This window comes from Electrophorus electricus, chromosome 12 (genome assembly GCF_041902795.1).
Source record: "Electrophorus electricus isolate QZ-2024a chromosome 12, ASM4190279v1, whole genome shotgun sequence".
NCBI lineage: Eukaryota > Metazoa > Chordata > Actinopteri > Gymnotiformes > Gymnotidae > Electrophorus > Electrophorus electricus.
In genome coordinates this window covers 19672982-19696006 of record NC_137508.1, presented here as the reverse complement: position 1 = coordinate 19696006, position 23025 = coordinate 19672982, and the positions used below count along the sequence as shown (strand labels likewise).

At 39.8% G+C, this 23025-nt stretch overlaps 1 protein-coding gene across 4 annotated transcripts in view; it reads left to right on the top strand.

Moving 5' to 3' along the window:
- mypn (myopalladin) overlaps window positions 1-23025 on the top strand; it is a 69139-nt gene that overhangs the window by 16524 nt on the left and 29590 nt on the right. For all 4 annotated transcript variants that reach the window (XM_081724471.1, XM_035531413.2, XM_035531414.2 and 1 more), the window contains exons 3-7: window positions 146-321; window positions 455-500; window positions 945-1296; window positions 2077-2148; window positions 11068-11209. In XM_081724471.1, the coding sequence (XP_081580597.1) occupies window positions 146-321; window positions 455-500; window positions 945-1296; window positions 2077-2148; window positions 11068-11209 (788 nt within the window). The remainder of the gene's footprint in view (window positions 1-145; window positions 322-454; window positions 501-944; window positions 1297-2076; window positions 2149-11067; window positions 11210-23025) is intronic.

Below are 23025 nucleotides of genomic sequence, written 5' to 3'. Positions count from 1 at the left end.
AGCTGATAAGTCACAAAGACATTATTTTAATTTTATTTTTGCTTATCTTTACAAAAAGTGTCAAAAATTATGAACAGGACCTGTATATAAGATTTTGCATCAATGTAAGTTCATCTCATTTTTTTCCCATGCTGATATTTTTCAGGTGGTTTTGTGAGGGTAAAGAGTTGGAAAATAGCCCTGATATTCAAATTATAAATAATGGTGAGCTGCACTCACTGAGTATCTCAGAGGCTTTTGAAGAAGACACAGGGCGATACTCTTGCTTTGCCTCCAACTTTTGTGGCACAGACTCAACATCAGCAGAAATCTATATTGAAGGTAAGTAATGTTAGCCTATGGTGCAATCTAACATTGAATCTTAAACATAAATATCAGACAAGTATGTGTGTTTAGCAATGTTACTTCTAAAAGCAACTTCTAATCAATCTGCTTTTGTTAACACTTTCTGTAGGTGCCTCATCTTCTGATTCTGACACGGAACAGCATTTTGAAGCACAGTGAGTCTTAACAGATTTCCTAAGATGATAACTTAAGGATCGTTTCATTTGGTAATATTTTGAATATTTAGTATTAATGAAATATTTAACATTACTTTTTATAGTTTTCCCCTTATATCATAGTCAGTTGGAGACATGCTTATTGTCTACATTTTACTTATTTAGTATTACATAGATGTTATAGCTAAAAAGCAAGGCAAGGTTCATGCCAACCATTTTGTATCATACTACTGCAGAAATATGTCTAAAATCATTATGTAGTGTTAAGTATACTTATGTGGTTTGGAACACTATAATATTGTTTCCTACATTGTTTTAAGTACATACAGTATATACAAGCTTAGATAAATATTGTTTCCTACATTGTGTTAAGTACATACAGTATATACAGGTTTAGATACATGTAATATCAGTTACCAGCACTGATTCAAACTTTTTTTTCAGACTACACAAAAGAGTTCCACAGTGTTCCCTTACTATACCACCAGTGGCCTACACTGCACCTCTGAATACTGAAGACTCCAAGTCAGATCTGACATCCTCTCTCAACCAACCAGTTCCATTCGATACCCCATCAACTCTGTTCAATGACCTAGCCTCTTCTACCATATCAATTGAAGTAGATATAAACCCTGCTCAAGTAAATAGTTCTCAGATAACAGTCAAGGAACCCTCTACTGCACCATCTCAGATGATTTCCTCAACATGCACTGCCCAGTTAGTCAATACTTCAACACCTGCCCATGGCCAAGAAATCTCCAATCTTCTGTCTACAACTCAACACAATTTTACTGAGGTAAAACATAAGTGCATTTGTAGTTTCAGTTTTTGTTCTGACACTAAAAAAGTGGGGGAGAAGTTGTTGTGATAGTGTGCAGCAGACAAAAATGTATGTATTTTTGTAAAATTAGTGACATGCAGTGTAAGTGCAGTGCAGAAACAATTTCAAAGGAAGAAGAAATACATCTTATGAGTATGTTTGGAATAGGATAACATTCTTCAAATTTTATTTGGATATATACAAAAGGCCCCTGTATTAGTGACAACCATCTAGTGGTGCCTTGATGCAATATAATTCAACAGAAGGGCCTACAAACTTGTCTAGAGAAGTGACAAGATTTTTTTCATTTGTAATACACACACACACACACACACACACACACACACACACATATAATATATATATATATATATATATATATATATATATATATATATATATATATAATGTACACTGTTGCCCTCTTTGACATCAGTACTGCAATACACTGCCTTAACTGCCTTGCCTCTTTGATAGAAATCAGTTCCTCGTCTCAAGAACACATGTAGCTTCTTGTCCATCATAGTGAAAGTTGGTTTCTCATGACCAGAGAAGTCTTTTGACTTTAAAAACAGAACTTTCAGGTACAGAGCCATGTATCATAGGATCAAATTGAAGAAAAAAAAAAAAATCAGCAGATTGACTGAAATTATAGCAATTTCAATTTTTTTTTTTTATCTCTGGTAATTTTTTATGATTTTGTTTGTTGAAACTTTGTTTATTTCTTTGTTTGTGTTTTGTATTCATTTGTTTTAGAACCAAAACTGTAACAGTTATCCACAAGGCTTAGATGGAAGACCAATAATGGCTGCACCTGTTTTTACAAAGGTAAATTATAATGATATTTTAAAACTAATAATAATTTAGTATCTTACCCACATTTTAATGGACAAACGGTAACACGGATGGACACCTGAAATTATTACACACACAGTCATGGCCAAAAGTTTTGAGACTGACACAAATTTTGGTTTCTAGAAAGTTTACTGCCTCAGGTTTTTTAGATCCTATTGTCAGATGAATATGGTATAGTGAAATACAATTATAAGCATTTCATAAGGTTTTAAAACTTTTTATTGACAAATACATCCAGTTTAAGCAAAGAATTAATATTTGACCCTTCTTTCTTAAGACCTCTGCAAGTCACCTTGGCATGCTGGATATCAGCTTCAGGGCAAAATCTTGACTGATGGCAACCTATTCTTGCCTGATCGGTGCTTGGAGTGTTTTTGTTTGTCCAAACTCTTTTTGAGGATTGATGCAGGTTCTCAATGGGATTGAGATCTGGGGAGTTTCCTGGCCATGGATCCAAAATTTCAATGTTTTGTTCACAAAGCCTCTTGGTTATGACTTTTGCCTTGTGACATGGTGCACAGGCATGCTGCAAAAAGCATTTTCATCACCAAATTGCTCCTGGATCATTAGGAGAAGGTGCTCTTGAATGTTTTGATACTATTCTTATTCATGGCAATGTTCTTAGGTAAAACTTTGAGCAAACCCACTCCCTTGGATGAGAAGCACTGTTGGAATGACACAGGATTCGTGGTAGTGCTCACCTATCTTCTCCAGACAATCATTTGTCCAGATGCCTCAAATAGTCTGAAGTGGGCTTATTCAGATAAAAGAACTTTATCCCAGTCCTCTGCAGTACAATCCCTGTACATCCAGCAGAATTGCAGTCTGTCCTTGATGTCTTTCTTGGAGAGAAGTGGCTTCTTTGCTGCCCTTCTTGATACCAATCCTCCAAAAGCCTTCGCCTCACTGTGCATGCAGATGCACTCACACCTGCCTTCTGTGAATCCTGAGCATGCTCTGCACTGGTAGTGAACTGATCTTGTAGCTGCATCCTCTTTACGAGATGGTGCTGGTGCTTGCTTGACTTTCTTGGGTGCCCTAAAACTTTCTTCACTGCAAATAAACCTCTTTCCTTGAAGTTCTTGATGATTCGATAAATGGTTGATTTAGGTGCTATCTTTCAAGCAACAATATGTAAAACCCTTTTGATGCAATGCAATGATGACTGCATGTGTTTCCTTGGAGTTAACCATGGTTAACAGAAGAAAACTTCAAGCACCACCACCCTTGTAAAGCAACCAGTCTGTTCTTCTAATCAGCATGACAGAGTGATATCAGCAGCCTTGTCCTCTTTAACAATTTATGTTTTGAGTTGAGGTTAAGGTTAGTAGGGTTTGTCTGAGGTCTGATCATTTGGTGTCAGACCCTTGAAATCTTCCACTTTGTGAGTAAACTTGTCAGTGACTGTATCCAGACACTCCTCTGATTCATTCATGAAAATGTTACTCTGTTGAGAGTTTATTAATCTAGAACCATTCGAAATGAACTGTTACCATAATGTTTATTGTCAAATTTATTTAGTAACTTATCTGGTACTGGTTTGTTGAATGTTTGTGAGTTACTGTTTTATTTATTGTTATTTCAACAGAATTAAAATAACTCTCCCAAAACACAAGCTAGTTTCAAAGCCCACTTGAAATCAACCCTTTTCTGCAACCTTCTCTGAAGGGGAGTTTTTGAAATAATGCATGGTAGAGACAGCAATATCTTGTGTCCAGAGATCAAAAATAAATTTGAACAAAATAGTTTATCACGGACAACAGTGACTCGCTGTATAGAGCTAACTGATAAAGACTTTACCAGTGAGTTAAAGAAAAAAGCAGTCATTTAAGTTATATTCATTAGCACTGGATGAAACTAACATAAGAGACACCATGAAGAATTTTTATTAGAGGGATTAATGACAATTTTGAGATCACAGAGTAGTTGGCCATAGAGTCCATAAAGGGGACAACACGAAGAGTGGACTTGCATGACAGGTTGTCTGGTGTCATTGAGAGGCTTAAGATACCGTAATATACACTTGCGAATGTCACCACAGATGGATTGCCAAAATTAACAGGGAAAAAATATTGGGCTGCCGAAAAGAATGAAAGAGGAAAACCCTGAGTTTGTTGCAATTTTCCCACAAAGCGCAATCCACCAGGAAGCCCTGTGCAAGTCTGTATTGCAGCTTGATCACGGAGTGAATCTAATTGTAAAGCTCTTTATACAAGCTAGGGGGCTTAACCATCTTCAATTAATTGTCAAATTCTTTGAAGAAACTGATGCTGATCACCAGGACTTACTTTACTACACTAATGTCTGTTGATCAAGTTTGAAGAAAGTATGTCAGCGAGTGTGGGAGCTCAAAGGGCAGATAAGTTTATTTTTGGAGTTAATGGGGAAACCTGATGATTTTCCTGAGTTGAGTGATACAGGCTGGCTTTGTGATATTGGCAGACGTGATTGTCCTGAACGTGAAGCTAGAAGGGAAGGATCAGTTTGTGCCTGATACAAATGTACTTACAAATGTGAAAGCCTTCAAAGTCAAACTGATTTTATTCTCAAGACAAATTTCAAACAACTCATTTGCTCATTTCCTAACACTAGTGACACTGAAAGAAGCCCCTCAACATGCAAATAAATCACTGGCCGAACTGCACGGAGAATTCTGCCATTGATTCTCTGATTTTAAAAAGATAGAGAGGTTTCTTCAGCTGGTGTCATGTTCCCTCCAAGCTGGCATTTGAGCGATCCTGAAATGTGGAAATGTGGTTAAAATAATGTCCATTGTTTCAAAGTTGAAAAAAAAATGTTGTTTAAAACATTGTGAAAATTACTTATAAATCAAAGTTAGATTATTAATGCAGAATCAACAGTGAAATTCTGCCTTATTTATTTTATTCACATTTTTAATATTGTGATCAAGACCACATCAAAAGTCAAATTTATGTTAAAAACAGAAAACAATAATATATATCTCACAAAAATGCATAGCTAACATTATTTTATAGACTCTAGAGGTGACGTAGCTCATAACAGCTCCACGTGTGAGTGGAGAGGAGGGTAATTGACGCTACATAACACTTTCGCACCATTTTATGGACTGAAAACAAAGGAACGAGACATCACGACTTTTAAAGGTAAGTTAAGTCTATCTATATTTGAGAGTCATAACCTACATAACAAAGGTTATGACTCTCAAATGCATTACTAAAATGCATTCTGCCAGCGCTTCGATAATTCTTATGTAAGTTCGCTAACGTCAGCTAACTTAATTAGCTAGCTAGCTTGCTAACTAGCTAGCTATTAGCTAACTGAATTGGCGACCCTAGCTCATTATAAGCTAAATACATTAGTTAGAAAGCTAACGCTAGCTTGGTCGGGAAACGGTGAGAAGCATGTGCGTTTTGACACTCATACTGTCAGCTCACGCATTTGCAGTTGTCAATAACATTTCCAAAGAGCCGAAGTGCGTCTTGTGTAACGTAGCTAGCTAGGCTGCTAACTTAGCTACTAATTTGCTAGTGACTCTATGGTTGTAGCTGTAGACCGCAGATGTAGTAGCTAATGTGGCAGCCAAAGTAGCTAACCTAGCTAGCTAGCAAAAGTAGCCGAAGTTGACCGCTAAATTTCTAATGTAATAAGGGTACTCAGGCTAATTTCTGCAGTCCCGCAGAAGTTAGACTAATATTACTTTTTTTTTTGCCTTTTTTGTTTGTGCCTTTTTTGTGCCTTTTTCTTGTTTTTGTGGCAGCTTGGAAATAGCTTGACAATGGCTGAATAAATAGTTTGGTGTTAATTCATAATTACAGCCGTATGTGAAGCATTGTATTGTTCTTCATACGTTTTCATAATGTTATTCTCCACTTTTCTTCGATCAGTACATCTGAACCTCTTAATATAGCTACAGAATCCATTCAAAACTTGAAAATTGCTATTAGAAATACATTGTGGAATATTGGTTTGAATTCTGCCACTTGATGTCAGTTTAATAAGACACATGCATGGACCCTCATCTTTCCCTTACTTCCTCTCCCTATTCACGTCTTAATTTTATCACTCACTACACATACACATTAGCTATAGAAGCCATGTAGTAAGACCCATAGCTGTATTTGTATTTATTATTATAACTTTATTCCAGGGCATTATATATCTTAATCTATTTGGTGTACAACCACAAAAATGTGAGAAACTTATGCTCCTCAGTAGAACAAACTTCTTGTTTTTGATTATTTATTTATAACTTTTCCTCAGACAGCAACAGCAACCTCAGGTCAAACTATACAGTCCCCTCTCTCTGACCACATGTATTCCTCTGACATGTTCCCAGCCAATAGGATAGCAGCAGAAGATTAAACAGTTGGCCACTTTAAAATCTTGAGTTTACAATGAACACATTTCACAAAATTCCTAAGTAGTCAAGTATAATGAAAGTATAAATGTATAATGACTGTGTAAGTGTTCTTGAATGTGCACCCTTTGTACAAAATGTTCCTCAACAACAGTAAATACTTTTGTAAAATGTACTTGTGCTACATTTGTTATTGTATAACCAAAATATTCAATTCACTACTTTAAAATTAAATATGTTTGTGTTTTTTTCAGAACCATCTCAAATGCCATAATGTCTAAAATAAGGTTTAAGGGCAGATGTGGGAAGCTTCCCTTTTCCCAGTGGTTAAGATAATTGACTAGTAATCAGATGGTTACTAGTTCAAGCCCCATTACTTCCAAGTTGCCACTGCTGGCCCCTGAGCAAGGCCCTTAACCACTCAGTTGTATTGTCAGAATTCTAAGTTGCTTTGGATAAAAGTATCAGATAAATGCAGTAAATGTAGACAGGTTTCTTGAATGTGCACACTGTCATTTAGGGTGAGCAGTGAGTATAGTCAAAATTTGGCGTGCAGTCTGGACAAAGCACACTACCTCAGCTGGTTGTCAGTCAATCATTGCTTTTGAACACTATCCTAGAGAGACTGTTCTCTGCCTATCCAAGTTTTGGATCAACAGTAGATCCTTTGCTGTTGAAGATGTTAGTCAAGTAATATACTTTTAGTGGAGTGTGGTTTCATAGCAAAAACAAAGTGGGTTTTCTGGCTTCACAAGTCAAGCGTCTCTTAACACGCAAGGTGTGATCTAAATGTGATCATACTTAAACAACTACAGCTTTGGAAAATTGTTGGCAATGTACACCGTATTTGCTGTAATGTACAGTATTTGAGACCATAACCTAACCTGTGGTTTTTCCTCCTTAGACACTGTCCTCAGTACATATAAAACCACACACAAACATTATGGAGACCATGGCTAAATACTCGAAGTAAGCACCAGCCAGAATGGGTGGTGGTAGCCAAAAGAAATGAAGATATGTGGGATGTGCATTTTAATTGCCTGGCTTATTCATTTTCCTGTTGTACTCTTCTAACTCTTTGATTAAAAATATTCTAAGAAGTGGACTATTTTAATTTTTCATTTTGATCACTTTCAAGCTGACTTATATGTATGGTTCGGCAAGTAAGTTAAATGTGAACAAACATGAAATATGTAAAAACAAATTCCAAACTAGCACATAAAATAATCGAATGCCCAATTGCCCAAACAATGTTGCAGTATCAATGTTGATTCCATTTTCAAAATCTTAACAAAATTCAGCAGTTATTCAGCCTTGGTCTATGATGTTGATTTAGCTGTCAATTCATTCTGCAACAACACCGGAGGAGTTTCAATTGGGAGTGATATATCTTCATTGTGTCTCCCTATTAAAGGAAAAGTTCAACTCCCTGAAACTAGATGCGTTTTATGCTAAATGAAACAAAGTTTCCGAACATCCAGCAGATGGCACAGAAGATGCTGGTGATTTGGCTCTACCTACATGTGTGAGCAGATGTTCCGCATTATGAACATCAACAAAGCATGGCACAGATCCCCATTAACCGATGAATACCTGAGATCTGTCCTGATTACCACAACAAAGCTGACACCAAACTCTGATACGCTAGCTAAAAGGGTGATCAACAATGTTTCTACTGTAGGGAAACAATCTTTATTTGTTGGGTAATAAATTTTCCATGTAATTTATATTGGTGTCCCCACCAATCTCCTACCGGCCATGCATTGGCTCGTTTGTCAAATTTTAAAACCCTATTTTAAATTTTAAAAGACTATTTTCTGTCCTGGCTCCAAGATGGTGGAATGATCTCCTGCTTGCTCTCCAGACAGCAGAGTCCCTTGCAATCTTCAAACGCAGACTAAAGACCCATCTATTTGCAGAATATTTAAAGGACAACTGACACTGCTCCCTTAGTGACTGACTAATTTAGTACTTATTGTAGGGCACTATTTATGATTTTTAACAAACACTAGCACTTATTGTTTATAGCACTTATTGTTTAAGAGACACCTTATGTATTTTGCAGTTCTAGGTATCAGCATTCATCCCTGTATTCTAGTTCATTGGTATGTTTAATTCTAAGCTACTATACTGTACTTGGATATATTCTATGAGTAAATGACAAAGCACTTTTGTAAGTCGCTCTGCATAAGAGGGTCTCCTAAATACCGTAAATGTAAAACCCAGTGTGGCCCTTGAGCCAAAATGTTTGCCCACCCCTGCTTTAACCCCTATGTGCATCTCCAGTTTTAAACTCATTTTTGAATGAATTGTACTTTGTTCACTTTAACACTAGTTATCTGTAAACGTAGCACAATGATCATTCAGGATTCAAATTGAAGTAGACACTTGGGTCAATACATCCATTCACATCCAGGCTTATTTTTCCATCATTTAGGTTCTATTTGAGTTTATCTAATACAGATGAAAATGTCAAAAAATGCCCTTTATTTTTGGAGTTTTTAATGTGTATTTTGATGCTGGAGATTCATTTTCAGTCATGCTCTACATTTCCTGATTCACCAGGGTCTTGTCTAATAAACAACACTTTTGAGCATATACATGAAATTACTAAGTACATACACAGCATTTTCAACTAGGCGTGCTAGACATCTCCAAAGTGCCCCCAAACTTCTCCAAATGTACACAGTCATCAGTCACTATACATCAAGTTTGTAAGATTATTTTTGCTAAAATATCACAACAATGTTCAACAACTTACTAAAAGCCAACATTGGCTTCATAGCATCTTTGTTGAAGGCTAAACAATATTAGCTTCATTGCTATTAGGCTAAAAGTTTATGATGGGGTAAATACTGTAATAATGTAAATGCTGTAATACTGTAAAGAAATGGTATGCTTTTATACTTAGTTTGTAGCAGGATTATGTATTTTCCTGCAGTGAATGAAAACATCTAGTGATTTGCATGCAAATATTACTATTCCATGCTAGAAACTTTATTACAGCTTCCAGCTCATAACTGCAACCAAACAACTCCACATAAACTTAAGCTAAAATAAACCTCTTCAATGGCATGATGTCCAGTAGTATTGGCGATCATGTCATTTGTATGGCTGCATGAGTTTTACCAAACCGCATCACATGCGTGCGCTACAGTTTATCTAATTACAATGCGCAAGAGCTGGTCTGATGGATAAAGCTGTAACTGGCTAAAGGGGAAAACAAATAAAGCAATTGAGGCATCTATGTTTTCGTCTAAGTATCCTCTATTTGTTGAAACAGCTGCCAATCATGGCGCTTGCACCTGGAAAACACTTGTGAAGGAATGTGATAGCCCCCCTTTTCCCCTTCACACCTTGGTCTGTGGTAGGTGTGAATTGCTCTCGCCATGGGAAAATAGCTCTTTATGGCCCAGTAAAAAACATGGAATCTAAGAAAGGGGCGTCTTCTATTCAGGAACAATGCTACGTGAGTAATGTGCATTTTGTGGTAACTAAAGACTTGTGTATTTTGTGTTAGATTATGAAGGAAAGGAACATGTATTTTTGTACAAAGATATGAGCAAGTGAATAAAGAACTTTACTAGCATTCTATATTTTTTTAAACATGTCACATATTTGCTTTGATGTTGATTTAATTTTCTAACAAAATCTTATCTTATACCAGGAGCATTTTTTTAAAAGGACAGGCATGGTTGTTGTGGGGGAAAAAAAAGGTGTATTTCTGGCAAAAGGTTGTATGTAGGCAACTAAAAATCGGTAATGCAGCAAAAGCACATAATTTTATGAATTGTTGAAAACAGGCACCACCCTAAAATATAGGGAAAATGTCAACAATGGTGAAGTACTAAAGACTTTGTTATATCACTCATTCTTAAATAATTCACTTCATGTGCAGTGACCTGCTCCAAGGCTGTGTGGAGAAGCAACGAAACAGCATCTGATACTGATCTATTTGTTTATAAACAAACTGGAAGGATTCTGATCATTTTGAAGATTTACTGCACAAATATGACTTTACCAGTCGTTAATCAACGATATTCATTCATGCTAGATAAAACAGAATTTTTTAACACAGATTCTTGATTTTTTTTTTCCTTTCCTGAATTGCTGATTAAAAAAAAAAAAAAAGTCAATACAATTGAAGTAGACAATGATGCATTAAAACCGTAACTAACTGACAGTTTAAGAACCCGAGATGATATACTGTCTTGTCCTGATGCTTTTATTGATCATATACATATATATTTATTTGACAACTATATATAGATATGATGCTGTGTTCTTGGATTCATAATGTTTTCAGCTTTCCAGTTATTTGAGAATTGAATATACAGCTTTTTTGGCCTTATATTTTTCCATTTTCATCATCAGTCTAAGGCTTCCATTTTATAATCATCTCTTGCTGTTAGAAAGTAAAGAAGATGCTGTCATATGTAGAGCACATTGCAGGATAATAATCAAGATCAAACCAGAAGAGGTTTGCACCCAATCCCATAGTGCATTTTAAAAGTTTAAACTATTAACAAATGGCATTGTTAATTTTCACTCAGAGTCTTCAAGATGTTCTTGCTCTTGAGGGTCAGCTAGTGGTACTGGAATGCCATGTTAAGGGAGTCCCCTCACCAAGAGTCAACTGGTACCGTGAGGGGTCACTCATCGAGGATTCTCCTGACTTCAGGATTCTGCAAAAGAGTATGTATAATTGTTCTAAGCATGTACATTGCCCGTTACAAATCTGGGAGAGCAAATTAAAATGTTTTCTTCCCAGGTATGTTTGTAACTGAAAATACTCCGAATTCACCTTCCCTGCTAAAATAAAAGTTTAACAAATACAGTGGTGTGAAAGTGTTTGTCTCCTTCCTGATATCTTATTTTTTTGCATGTTTGTCACACTTAAATGTTTCAGATCAAATAAATTTAAATATTAGACAAGGATAACAGGTAAACACAAAATGCAGTTTTTAAATGAAGGTTTTTATTATTAAGGGAAAAAAAAAATCCAAACTAACTTGGCCCTGTGTGGAAAAAGTGATTGCCCCCTAAATCTAATAATGTCACATCGAACCCCAAGCACACTACGACACCCAACATGCTGTTCGTCCCAAGGCTAAAGACTCATTCAATCATACACATTCATTCAGATCCTCATCACCAGAATATTGACAGTGCCAGTTTTTATATCTCAACTGTATATAAACCTGTTTAGACCTTACCGGTATTGCCACTAGTTTAGACTGTTATAGCGAGCGTTATTTCCTTGATTGCTTTCCTGTGTTTCGATTGTATTTTTTGCTCTCTGGACTACTGATTTTTGCCTGCCCCTTTTTGTATACTTTGCCTGGTTTAGTATTGCTCTTTTGGTTTTTGGACTCTGACTGTTTACCTTGATGATTTGATTACCCCTGTCTTGGCTTTCCTGGTTTTGACCCTGGTTTGTTCACCCATCACGAAGTTGGAATATAATAAATCTATTTCTCTACATCTGCGAGCATCTGGCCTTGCTTATCCTGTCACAAATAACTGGTTGGGCCACCCTTAGCAGCAACTGCAATCATGCATTTGCGATAACTGGCGATGAATCTTTTACAGCGCTGTTGAGGAATTTTGGCTCACTCATCTTTGCAGAATTGTAATTCGGCCACATTGGAGGGTTTTCTAGCATGAACCACCTTTTTAAGCAATCACTTTTTCACACAGGGCTATGTAGGTTTGGATTTTTTTTCCTTCATAATAAAAACTTTCATTTAAAAACTGCATTTTGTGTTCACTTGTGTTATCTTTGTCTAATATTTTAATTTGTTTGATGATCTGAAACATTTAAGTGTGACAAACATGCAAAAAAATAAAATAGGTAGGGGGCAAACACTTTTTCACACCACTGTATATTGGACTACACAAATATAGGTTAAAAAATGAAAAGGTTATTTTTGGAATTACACTAGCCATTCTACTTGGCTGCATTAAGTGTCCTCATATTTCTAGTATTGTATATTTATGTCTAGCATATTCAATAGTTTATTCATCTGATAGAGTTTTAACATTGCTGGCTTATTTTCTTGTAATGTAATTATTTCCATGCATTTATAGGTGCATCTCAATAAATTAGAATATCATCAAAAAGTTTATTTGTCAGTAATTCAATTCAAAAAGTGAAACTCATATTCATTCATATTCATTACACACAGAGTGATTTATTTCAAGCGTTTATTTCTTTTAATGTTGACCCAAAAGTCAGTATCTCAGAAAATTAAAATATCATATAAAACCAATTAAAAAAATGATTTTTAATACACAAGTGTTGGCCTACTGAAAAATATGTACAGTATATGCACTCAATACTTGGTCAGGGCTCCTTTTGCATGAATTACTGCATCAGTGCGGCGTGGCATGGAGGCGAGCAGCCTGTGGCACCGTTGAGGTGTTATGGAAGCCCAGGTTGCATTGATGGCGGCCTTCAGCTTGTCTGCATTGTTGGGTCTGGTGTCTCTCATCTTCTTCTTGACAATACCCAATAGATTCTCTATGGGGTTTAGGACAGGTGAGTTTGCTGGCCAATCAAACACAGTGATACCGTGGTTATTAAACCAGGTATTGGTACTTTTGGCAATGTGGGCAGGTTCCAATTATTGCTGGAAAATGAAATCCACATCTCCATAAAGCTTGTCAGCAGAGGGAAGCATGAAGTGCTTTAAAATGTCCGGGTAGGTAGATGGCTGTGCTGACTTTGGACTTGATATAACACAGTGGACCAACACCAGCAGATGACATGGCTCCCCAAACCATCACTGATTGTGGAAACTTCACGCTAGACCTCAAGCAGCTTGGATTGTGTGGCTCTCCACTCTTCCTCCAGACTCTGGGACCTTGATTTCCAAATGAAATGCAAAATTTACTTTCATCTGAAAACAGCAACAGTCCACTCCTTGTGAATCTCCCCCAAATTCTTGAATTGCCTTTTCTTGACAATCCTTTCAAGGCTGTGGGTATCCCTGTTGCTTGTGCAATTTTTTTTCTACCACAGTTCTCCTTCAACTCAACTTTCCATTTATATGCTTGGATACAGCACTCTGTGAACAGCCAGCTTCTTTAACAATGACCTTTTGTGGCTTACCCTCCTTGTGGAGGGTTTCAATGACTGCCTTCTGAACAACTTTCAAGTTAGCAGTCTTCCCCATGATTGTGTAGTCTACTGAACCAGACTGAGGGACCATTTAAAGGCTTAGGAAACCTTTTTGGGTGTTTTGTGTTGATTTAGCTGATTAGAGTCTGACACCATGAGTCTACAATATTGAACTTTTTCACAATATTCAAATTTTATGATACTGACTTTTGGGTTTTCATTGGCTGTAGGCCATAAATCATCAACATTTAAAATAAATAAATGCTTGAAATGGATCACTCTGTGTGTAATGAATCTATATAATATACGAGTTTCAATTTTTGAATTGAATTACTGACATAAATTAACTTTTCAATAATATTCTAATTTATTGTGTTGCACCTGTATATCATTTCACATAATAAAAATAAATAAATAAAAAATAATATATATATATATATATATATATATATATATTTATTGAGTTAGACTCTGTAGCAATACCACATGGGCTGCCATAAATTTTATGCTGTTAATTTTATTACACCAGTATTGGAACCACTATTATACTGTGATGTCAACTGTGACTTTGGAGTGCGGTACCCTCTGTACTTTTGGCTTCTTTCAGGAGTGACCTAATTATGATCAATGTTCAAGTTTTAAGCGGATACTACCTAGATGCTACCTTTCTTTTCAGGTAAAAATAGAAAATTGACAATTATATGTTAAAAATGCAAAAGTTATTTTGAGGACATGACATTAAATTTTTCAGCATTTATCAGATGCTCTTGGCTTACTGTAGCGATTCGTTGTCTCCATGGAAGAAATACTTATGTTTTATGCTATTTCTGAGTTTAAGAATAGCGTTATGTTTAGAATCCTGTCAGAGGGAAACCACATAAAGAACTTTGTTGGTAGAGAAGTAAGTGAAAGTTGATTATGCTACTCCATTGACGTGACAATGGATCATTCAAGTGCTGCTTGAAAAGATGGGTTTTATGTTTGAAGACAGCAAGAGACTCTTATGTACAAACAGGTAGTATGAGTTCCACTGTCTGGGTTCTAGCACATAAAAGAGTTCAGGCATGTCCATGACTCTTAGTGGGTACTGATTCAGTTCAAGCTGTAGATGTATGATACTAGCTGGACTGCTCAATAGAGGATGAGTTCCCTCTTGAGTCTTGGTTCTTCCAAGGTTTCTTCCTAAAGCCCACCTAGGGAGTGTTTCCTTACATTTGTAAAGCTGCTTTGTGGCATTGAGCATTGTAAAAAGTGCTATATAAATACGTTTGACCTTGACTTTAATAAAGGCATGAAGGGTGCAATATATGGAGCGGAGGGAGACAAGTGCGTACATGTAGGAGGGAGCAGGCAACTATAGGAAGCCAATGGAGAGAACACAACAGTAGATTGATTGTGAACTTAGGAAGATGTGAGAATGAGTCATGCATCTGCATTCTGGATCAGCTGCAAGGGTCTTGTGGTGTGTGCAGGAAGGTCTGCCAAGAGTGAGTTACGGTAGTGTAGTTTTGAAATGATAGGGGATTGGACAAGCAACTGAGTGGCATATTTGGAAATAACAGGCCATGAATTGAATGAAATAAATAGAAATCAGGAGCAAAACTACCATTAGCCATCTCCTGTACAAGGATGACAAGGATTAAGCCATACACCAAGAAAAGGACATTGACTCAAGTTTCAAGTTTAAAGTTTGGTTTATTCGTCACATACATAGTCATACACAGTATAACTCGCAGTGAAATGGTGGAGAGTGCTCTATCCAAACTGAGGAAAAGAAAACAGGGGTGCATAGAGAAATATAGATATTCTCTAAATGTGAAATATATATATGCAAGATAAATATATATATTCTATGTATGTACAAAATATATCTACAGTTGTTGTGTAACAAGGTAATTGAATATAAATATATATATACAGTTATGTTACATGGTGGTGGTGGTCCCCACAGTTTATCAGTTTCCCTGATTCAGGGCCCGAATGGCCTGTGGGAAGAAGCTCCTCTTCAGCCTCTCTGTCTTGGTCTTCAGGGAGCGAAAGCGCCTCCCTGACCTCAACAGAGAGAAGAGTCTATTGTTGGGATGGGTGGGGTCCTTCACAATTCTCCTGGCCTTGGTCTGGCACCGCTTGTAGTAGATGGTCTGCAGGTCAGGACGTTCCGTGTGAGTGATGCGCTCTGCTGAACGCACTACCCTTTGGAGTGCTTGTCTGTCCTGCTTGGTGCTATTCCCAAACCAGACTGTGAAGTTCCCCGTGAGGATGCTCTCGATAGTGCAGGTGTAGAAGTTCCGCAGTACTTTGGAGGGCAGTCTGAAGTCTCTTAGGCGTCTGAGGTGGTAAAGACGCTGACGAGCCTTCTTTGCCAGGGAGTTGGTATGGCGGGACCAGGACAGGTCCTGCGAGATGTGAAAACCAAGGTACCTGAAACTATCTACTCTCTCCAACGTGGTTCCACTGATCCTCACAGGTTGGTAGTGCCGCTCCTGCTTCTTGCTGCAATCCACGATCAGCTCCTTTGTCTTACTGATGTTTAGGAGGAGATTATTCTCCTGGCACCAGTTTTCCAGGTGTTTAATCTCCTCCAGGTAGGCCCTCTCGTCGTTGTCCGAGATCAGACCCGTGACAACGGTGTCGTCAGCAAACTTGACAATGATGGTGGAGCTGGAAGTGGCTGTGCAGTTGTAGGTGTACAGTGAGTAGAGCAGGGGGCTTAGGACACAACCCTGAGGAGCTCCAGTGCTGAGGGTGAGGGTGGATGAGGCGCAGTTGCCCACCCGTACTGATTGTGGTCTGTCTGTTAGGAAGTTGGAGATGCAGTCTCACAGGGATGTATGCAGTCCTAGATCCCCCAACTTAGTAGTGAGTAGGGAGGGGATGATAGTGTTAAATGCTGAACTGTAGTCAACAAATAGCATTTTAACATAATTTCCCCTCCCTTCGTCCAGGTGAGTCAGTGTAGTGTGGAGCAGATGTGCAATTGCATCGTCAGTGGAGCGGTTGTGGCGATATGCAAACTGCAGTGGGTCCATGGAGGCTGGCAGTGAAGATGTGAATACCGGGGCTAGCTGATCTGCGCAGGCTTTGAGGATCCTCCCGCAGATACCGTCTGGTCCCATCGCCTTCCTGGTATTCCTTTTAAACACTCTCCTCACGTCACTCTCCGTGATGATGAGAGGGCGCTGTTCTATGGTGGGCCCCGCGCATGTGCCATTGGCTGCGCCGATAGTGCCATTTGGACTAGCGCTGTTAGCATTAGTGCTGTTAGCACTAGCGCCGTTAGCATTGGTGCTGTTAGCATTGGCGCTGTTAGCATTAGCGCTGTTAGCATTAGGGCTGCTAGATGTAGCCTCGAAGCGAGCGAAGAATGTATTCAGCTCGTTCGCCAGAGACTCATCCGCACTCATCAGTCCGGAGGGTGGGCTCCTGTAGTCCGTTATCATCCGTAGTCCCTGCCACAGGGATCTAGAGCCACTCTGCTGGAACTGTGTCTCTAGTTTCTTCCCGTAGCGCCGCTTCACTTCCCTCACCGCCCTGCGCACTCCATATGCTGCAGACTTGTACTCGTCCATGTTCCCGCTGATGATCCCCGCATTGTAGGCAGCAGTGCGAGAGTTCAGAGCCTCGCAGATGGTTCTGTCCACCCAGGGCTTCTGGTTGGAAAACTTCTTGATGGTGATTCTTGGGATCATGTCGTCCACCAGTTTCCCAATAAACCCTACTACTGCCTCCGTAAACTCGCTGACATAATCAGTGCTGCGCTGGAACATGTCCCAGTCTGCGTCATCCAGAGCGTCCTGCAGAGCGGCCACCGATTGGTCTGTCCAGCGCGTGACCTCCCTCTGAACCGGAGCTTCCCGTTTCAGCCTTTCCTTATATTGTGGTAGGAGGAAGATGGCGGCGTGGTCCGACTTACCAAACGGTGGATGAGCTAGTGCTTTGTAACTGTCCTTGTATGGGGTGTAGCAGTGGTCTAGTGTCCTATTTCCCCTGGTGGGGAAGGTTACGTGCTGGTAAAGGTTGGGCACTGCACGCTTGAGGTTAGCGCTGTTGAAATCCCCAACCACAATAAGTGCAACGTCCTGGTGCTGTGTCTGAAACTGTGTGAGAGCCTCATGAAGTTCACACAGTGCAGTGTCCATGCCTGAGGTGGGATGTACACGGTGTTGATGATGACCGAAGTGAACTCCCGGGGAAGGTAGAAAGGACGAAGCTTGAAGGCGAGCAGCTCCAGGTTGGGTGAGCAGAAGCGGGTGAGAGTAATAACATTGGCATTGTTACACCAGCTGTTGTTTACCATCACACACACTCCGCCGCCTCTCGACTTCCCCGAATCTGCCGTCCTGTCCATGCGGTGAACCGAGAAGAACTTGGCCGGCTGGATAGCGTGGTTTGGTACCGCTGGGTTCAGCCACGACTCAGTGAAGCAGAGGAGATTGCAGTCCCGAATGTCCCTCTGGAACTTTATCCTGGCCCGGAGGTCATCGAGCTTGTTATCCAGAGACTGGACGTTGGCTAGCAGGATGCTAGGTAAGGGAGCTCGGTGTGCCCGAGCCCTCAGCCTGTTCCTGACGCCGGCTCGCTTCCCTAGAGGCCTTTTCCTCGCGCCGCGTCTTTTGTTTTCCCTCAGGATCTCCGTCGGCCATCTTGGGTCCGGGGTTATAGACGGCTTGAGGTGAGTGCTATGTAGATTAAGAGAAATAAGGGCGTCTCTGCTGTACGGGATACGTGCCGTGGTGTGTAGAGAAGGGCTGCGGAGAAATCAGGGGTAGCGGGAAGAGCGAAAAGAGCGAAAAAAGTGCCAGGTGTGGACAGAGCAGTCGTGACGGCAGCCGACCTCACCGGCGCCATCTTGCATGGACTCATGATCCATCTGACCAGGATCTACACTGGAATGTCATTCAGGCTGGAAAAGAGTAGGAAAAGTGATCATCTTAAGGAAAATTAAACTACCTCAACAGCAGTAAGAGCACCTCCTGGTGAGCAGGGTGGCATATAAACAAACTCCTGGGCACCTTCATGGGCCAACCTGACCACCCAGGTAAGGACCTATTGGTCAATGGCAGGATCCAAATCAGGAGCACCTCACGCTCCCCACCCTACCCCAAAAAATTCTAGGGGAGCTTCCCTTCTGTGCATAACGAGAGCCACGCCTTCAGGACAGGAGTGGAAGGAGGCTCTTGAATTCTTGAGGTGAAATTGAAGTGCTGTGCACAGTATTTCCAACCAAGTCTAATTTGGCATCTGAATTAGATGCGGAATTAACTGGCAAAGGTAAACATGACAAACAGTCTCCAATGTGATGTATTATGATACCATACATGAAAAACAGGAGGTATGCCTATATGATCGGATTCTTTAGTAGACAGCAAAATAATCAGTGCTTGGTGACCTGTGCCATTTTTCCAAAGCTCAAACACATGTGATGACCTCCTTCTCAACAGTTCATTACTTTTTTCAGCTGGAGTCAGTCCTTGAAGCAAAAGCCACCGTGTGCTCAGTTTGATCTGTACTGGTGATAACACCACCCGGGCTGTAATCTGAAGCATCATTGGACAATTATTGGCAAATGAGGCTTAATCAAGGCAAGGACTGTACTTCTGACCAGTTGTTTTTTCACCTTTGTGAAGCATTGCTGTGCTTCTTCTGTCCATGTAAAAGTTTCACAAAAACAAGCATGAGAATGAGCCGAGGCTTGAAGTGTCACCTGGTGCAAGAGCTTGTGTTATTGCATGCAGGTGTTGCCTGGCTGAATAACTTTAACATTCAGCAGTTGCCCAAGAAAGTTTTGGATTTCAAAAGTTGCATTTTCTTTCATTTAACTGAGGTCCAGCATCACTGAACTGTAGCACAGTCTTCAAGGCAGCATTATGTTCTTGGTGAGTACGTCCAAAACAGATGATGTGATCCAGGTAGTCCTTAACATTTGGGATATCTTTCAAGATTATTTATTGGAAGCTGAAGGGGCATATACCATTTCCTTGAAAAATGGAACAGCCCATGATTGGTTGTGAAGGTTGCAAGGTAATGGCTGTCTTGGTGAAGCAGTAATAGGCACTTTCTAAGTCAATTTTGGAGAAAAGAGTAGTACCTGACAATGAGAAAAGCAGTGCATCCATGGGTAGGATGGGGTGGCTGTCCACTTTATTAGGCTCCCAGAGGCCTATGCACATTTTGATTTCTCCTTGTGGGTGTTACTACAATTTGGGAAATCCATTGTGTGACACTGACTCTCTCAGTGACACCTGCAGTTATAAGGCATTGTGGATCCTCGGACACAACTCCTTGCAGAGATGTTAACACAGGTCAGCATCTGCAACATTGGTGACAGGACACAGGGCAGCGTCTGCAATGCCAGGGACTGGACACACTAAGGCATCTGCAATGGTGAAAATATACTCTGTGTGGCATCTGCAACTCTGGGGATTCGACACACTGAAACACACACAGGAAGAGAGAGCCCTCAGTGCTAGTCTAGGCTAACAGTCTCCTCTTTGCTAGATGAGGACTGATTGGCCACAGGAGAGCCACATGCATGGGCACATTGCACCCCCCTACCCAAATTCCTGGAAGACCTGAGGGAGCCTGGAGAGCAGGGTACACATTGTGAACTGGACAACAGGGGCAGAGGGACACATCCTTGAATTCAGGAGGGACTGACAAGATGGCCATCAGCAAGTCATTGAGAACAGGCACAGGCACTACCACTGGCAGACCACTGTTGGCAAGGCACTGGCACTTGAAAACCCCTATTAACAGGCACTGGCTGGCCTTGTTTGTGCAGCAGTGTTGTGCTATGTCCAGTCTGAGAGACAAGCGATAGTCTTGTCCATTGGTCTGATGATCTTCACTTTTCTACAGCCATGATATTTGGTCAGTTATTCCATCATGCTGCAGCGTAGGCATAGGCAGGATGCATGTGCATTAATTAATGATAAGGGAAACAAAGCAAGTAAGGACTTTCACAGAGACATGTGTACAACAATGGAACTACAGTGCACATATGTACGTAAAGGCACATTAGCATAAAATGTTCATTTAGCAACTGATGATTAAGGCATGAAAACAGTATAAATACACAGAATGAGGAACAAAAACAGCTGTCAACAGTCATGGGTGAGGATGCGCACAACACAAAGGATGGAGACAGAAACCAAAGGAAAACAAAAGCACATGGCAGAGGCACACGGCGCCATTGGAACCGCAACACCAGAGGGGGAAATCATGATACAGCAGAGGGAGACATATTCACCTGGTGCATAAAACCTTTCATGCAGACCACACCAAGAGAGGCAAGGGTAGAGGCAATGCTGGACTGGGAACTTCATTCAGACCTGGACTTTTTTCTAGGCCATCCCACTACAATCACTACAACTCTAAAATGAAAATGCCCAGCTCCCCCTGCCGGCACCCAGCTCCCTGTATGTTTCATGTCACAATGACTCCATTCCATAGAATAAGTAGAACACAAGTTTGTAAGTACATGTATTTATGAATAACAGGCACTGTCTTATTATCAGAATAACTACTAAAGTTTAATTTCTTGAATAAAACTCATTTTCATTTCTATTTTACAAACAGTTGCCAGGACAGAGTTGACTTTTTCTGAGGAACAGAAACTAATGGCACTGTCTCAAATTACTTCCTCCACCCTATGTAGTATACTATGTTGAACATGAAATGGCAGAACATCAACCCAAAGAGTGCATAATATGTTGGCTTCGGTCTTTGAACAGTTCACACATAGCATTCGAGAGCCAATTTTCTAGCCCCAGCAAATTTGGCTACAACTTTTACTCACTGACCTCCAATAACCTGTTGGTGAGTGGAAAACTGGGGCTAAAATCATATAGTGTAAACTTGGCATAAGCTAGCTGACAAAATAAAGGCTCTGAACTCTGAACGTACCTTTTATGTACTTAGGCCATTCTGTTCTTCATTCTGATAGCCAAACAAGTTTTAAGCATTTCTCTTCATCTTGTTGAAATATCTTCTTTTTATCATGCGCCTTTTCAGCCCCTCCTTTGTGCTTTTTTGTGTTAATTTCTCCATTTTGTTCTCATTACTAAACTAATGATTGTGCAGTTGTAATTACAGTTTATCTTTGGTGAAGTAGCATTTCCATGATTGGCTGATGTACATACACTAAAGATACTGTGCACCATTATGCAATTCAATGTTAGAATACTTACATTTTTAGCTCTCTCAGAAGCCCAAACAAAGAGTCAGGACTCCAGAGGGCCAATCCATCCCTGGTTAGTGGAGAACAGCATGATTGGTCTTGTGGAAAGAAAAGGTGCAAAGAACATTTAATAGTTACCTTTAATATGAAGCTGATGAGCTGTAAATAACCCATCCCCATTAGTGCAGTTCCTGTCTCCACACTGCAGTATGTCACATCACATTAGTAACAGCATGCAACCAAAGATGTTGACGTGTTTATGGGAGTATGTGACTAGTCATACTGTCAATGGTTAAGGGGTGTTTCTTTGAAAATGATCTTCATAAACAGACTGGGGCAAGAGTGACACTGATACACCCCTATACAATAAACTTTACAGACCCACTTGCCTTTTCTGTTTGAATGTCCACTATACGTTCATTGGACCAGAAAGCAGCACTGGCTACTTGTCTGAGCCACATCAAAAATAAAAAGACGTCCTTGCAGGAGAAGGCTATATTTTGGATCCACCAGAATGGTCATCTCTACTCTCGCACCTGGCTCACCAACATCCTCAGGAAAATCCTTTGTCCCTCAGACGAGGCAAGGTCCTATCTTATGGCCAAGAATCTGCAGTAGTACACAACCAGAACATAATCATGGAACATCCTTTATTTGACTGATCCATTGTCACTTCAATGGAGTAGATTCTTTATTTGTCACAGGTGCATTTAAGCTGGTACAAAAGAAGAGCAAAATGTAATGCAGCTGCTTTGAAGACTGTGTGAGTAGTAGTTACATATAACAAATTTTTGTATAAACATTATAGGCAAGAACAATGGAATTGGGATGCCTGGGGGGAATATTAAATATGTGATGATACAAATAGTGCAAATGAAGTTAAAGTTACTAATTCAAGTAACTTGATGGAGTCCTATTTGTGTACATTTATAGATTTGCTCTGTGTGTGTGTGTGTGTGTGTGTGTGTGCATATGTGAGTGAGAATTAGAGTGCCTCACTGGGGTCCTGAACATGTGCAAGTGTGGAGTTGAGGTATGTGTGTTTTGTGTGTGTCACAGAATGTGTGCTATGAGATTTAACTGTTAATTGTTCATGTGGCCTGGGGAAAGAAGCTCCGTCTCAACCTCTGTCCTGGTCCTGATGGAAGGACGTGATTGCCCTATTGTTTCCCATTACCATTGCTCTACAATGTATCTCTCATGTTTGGC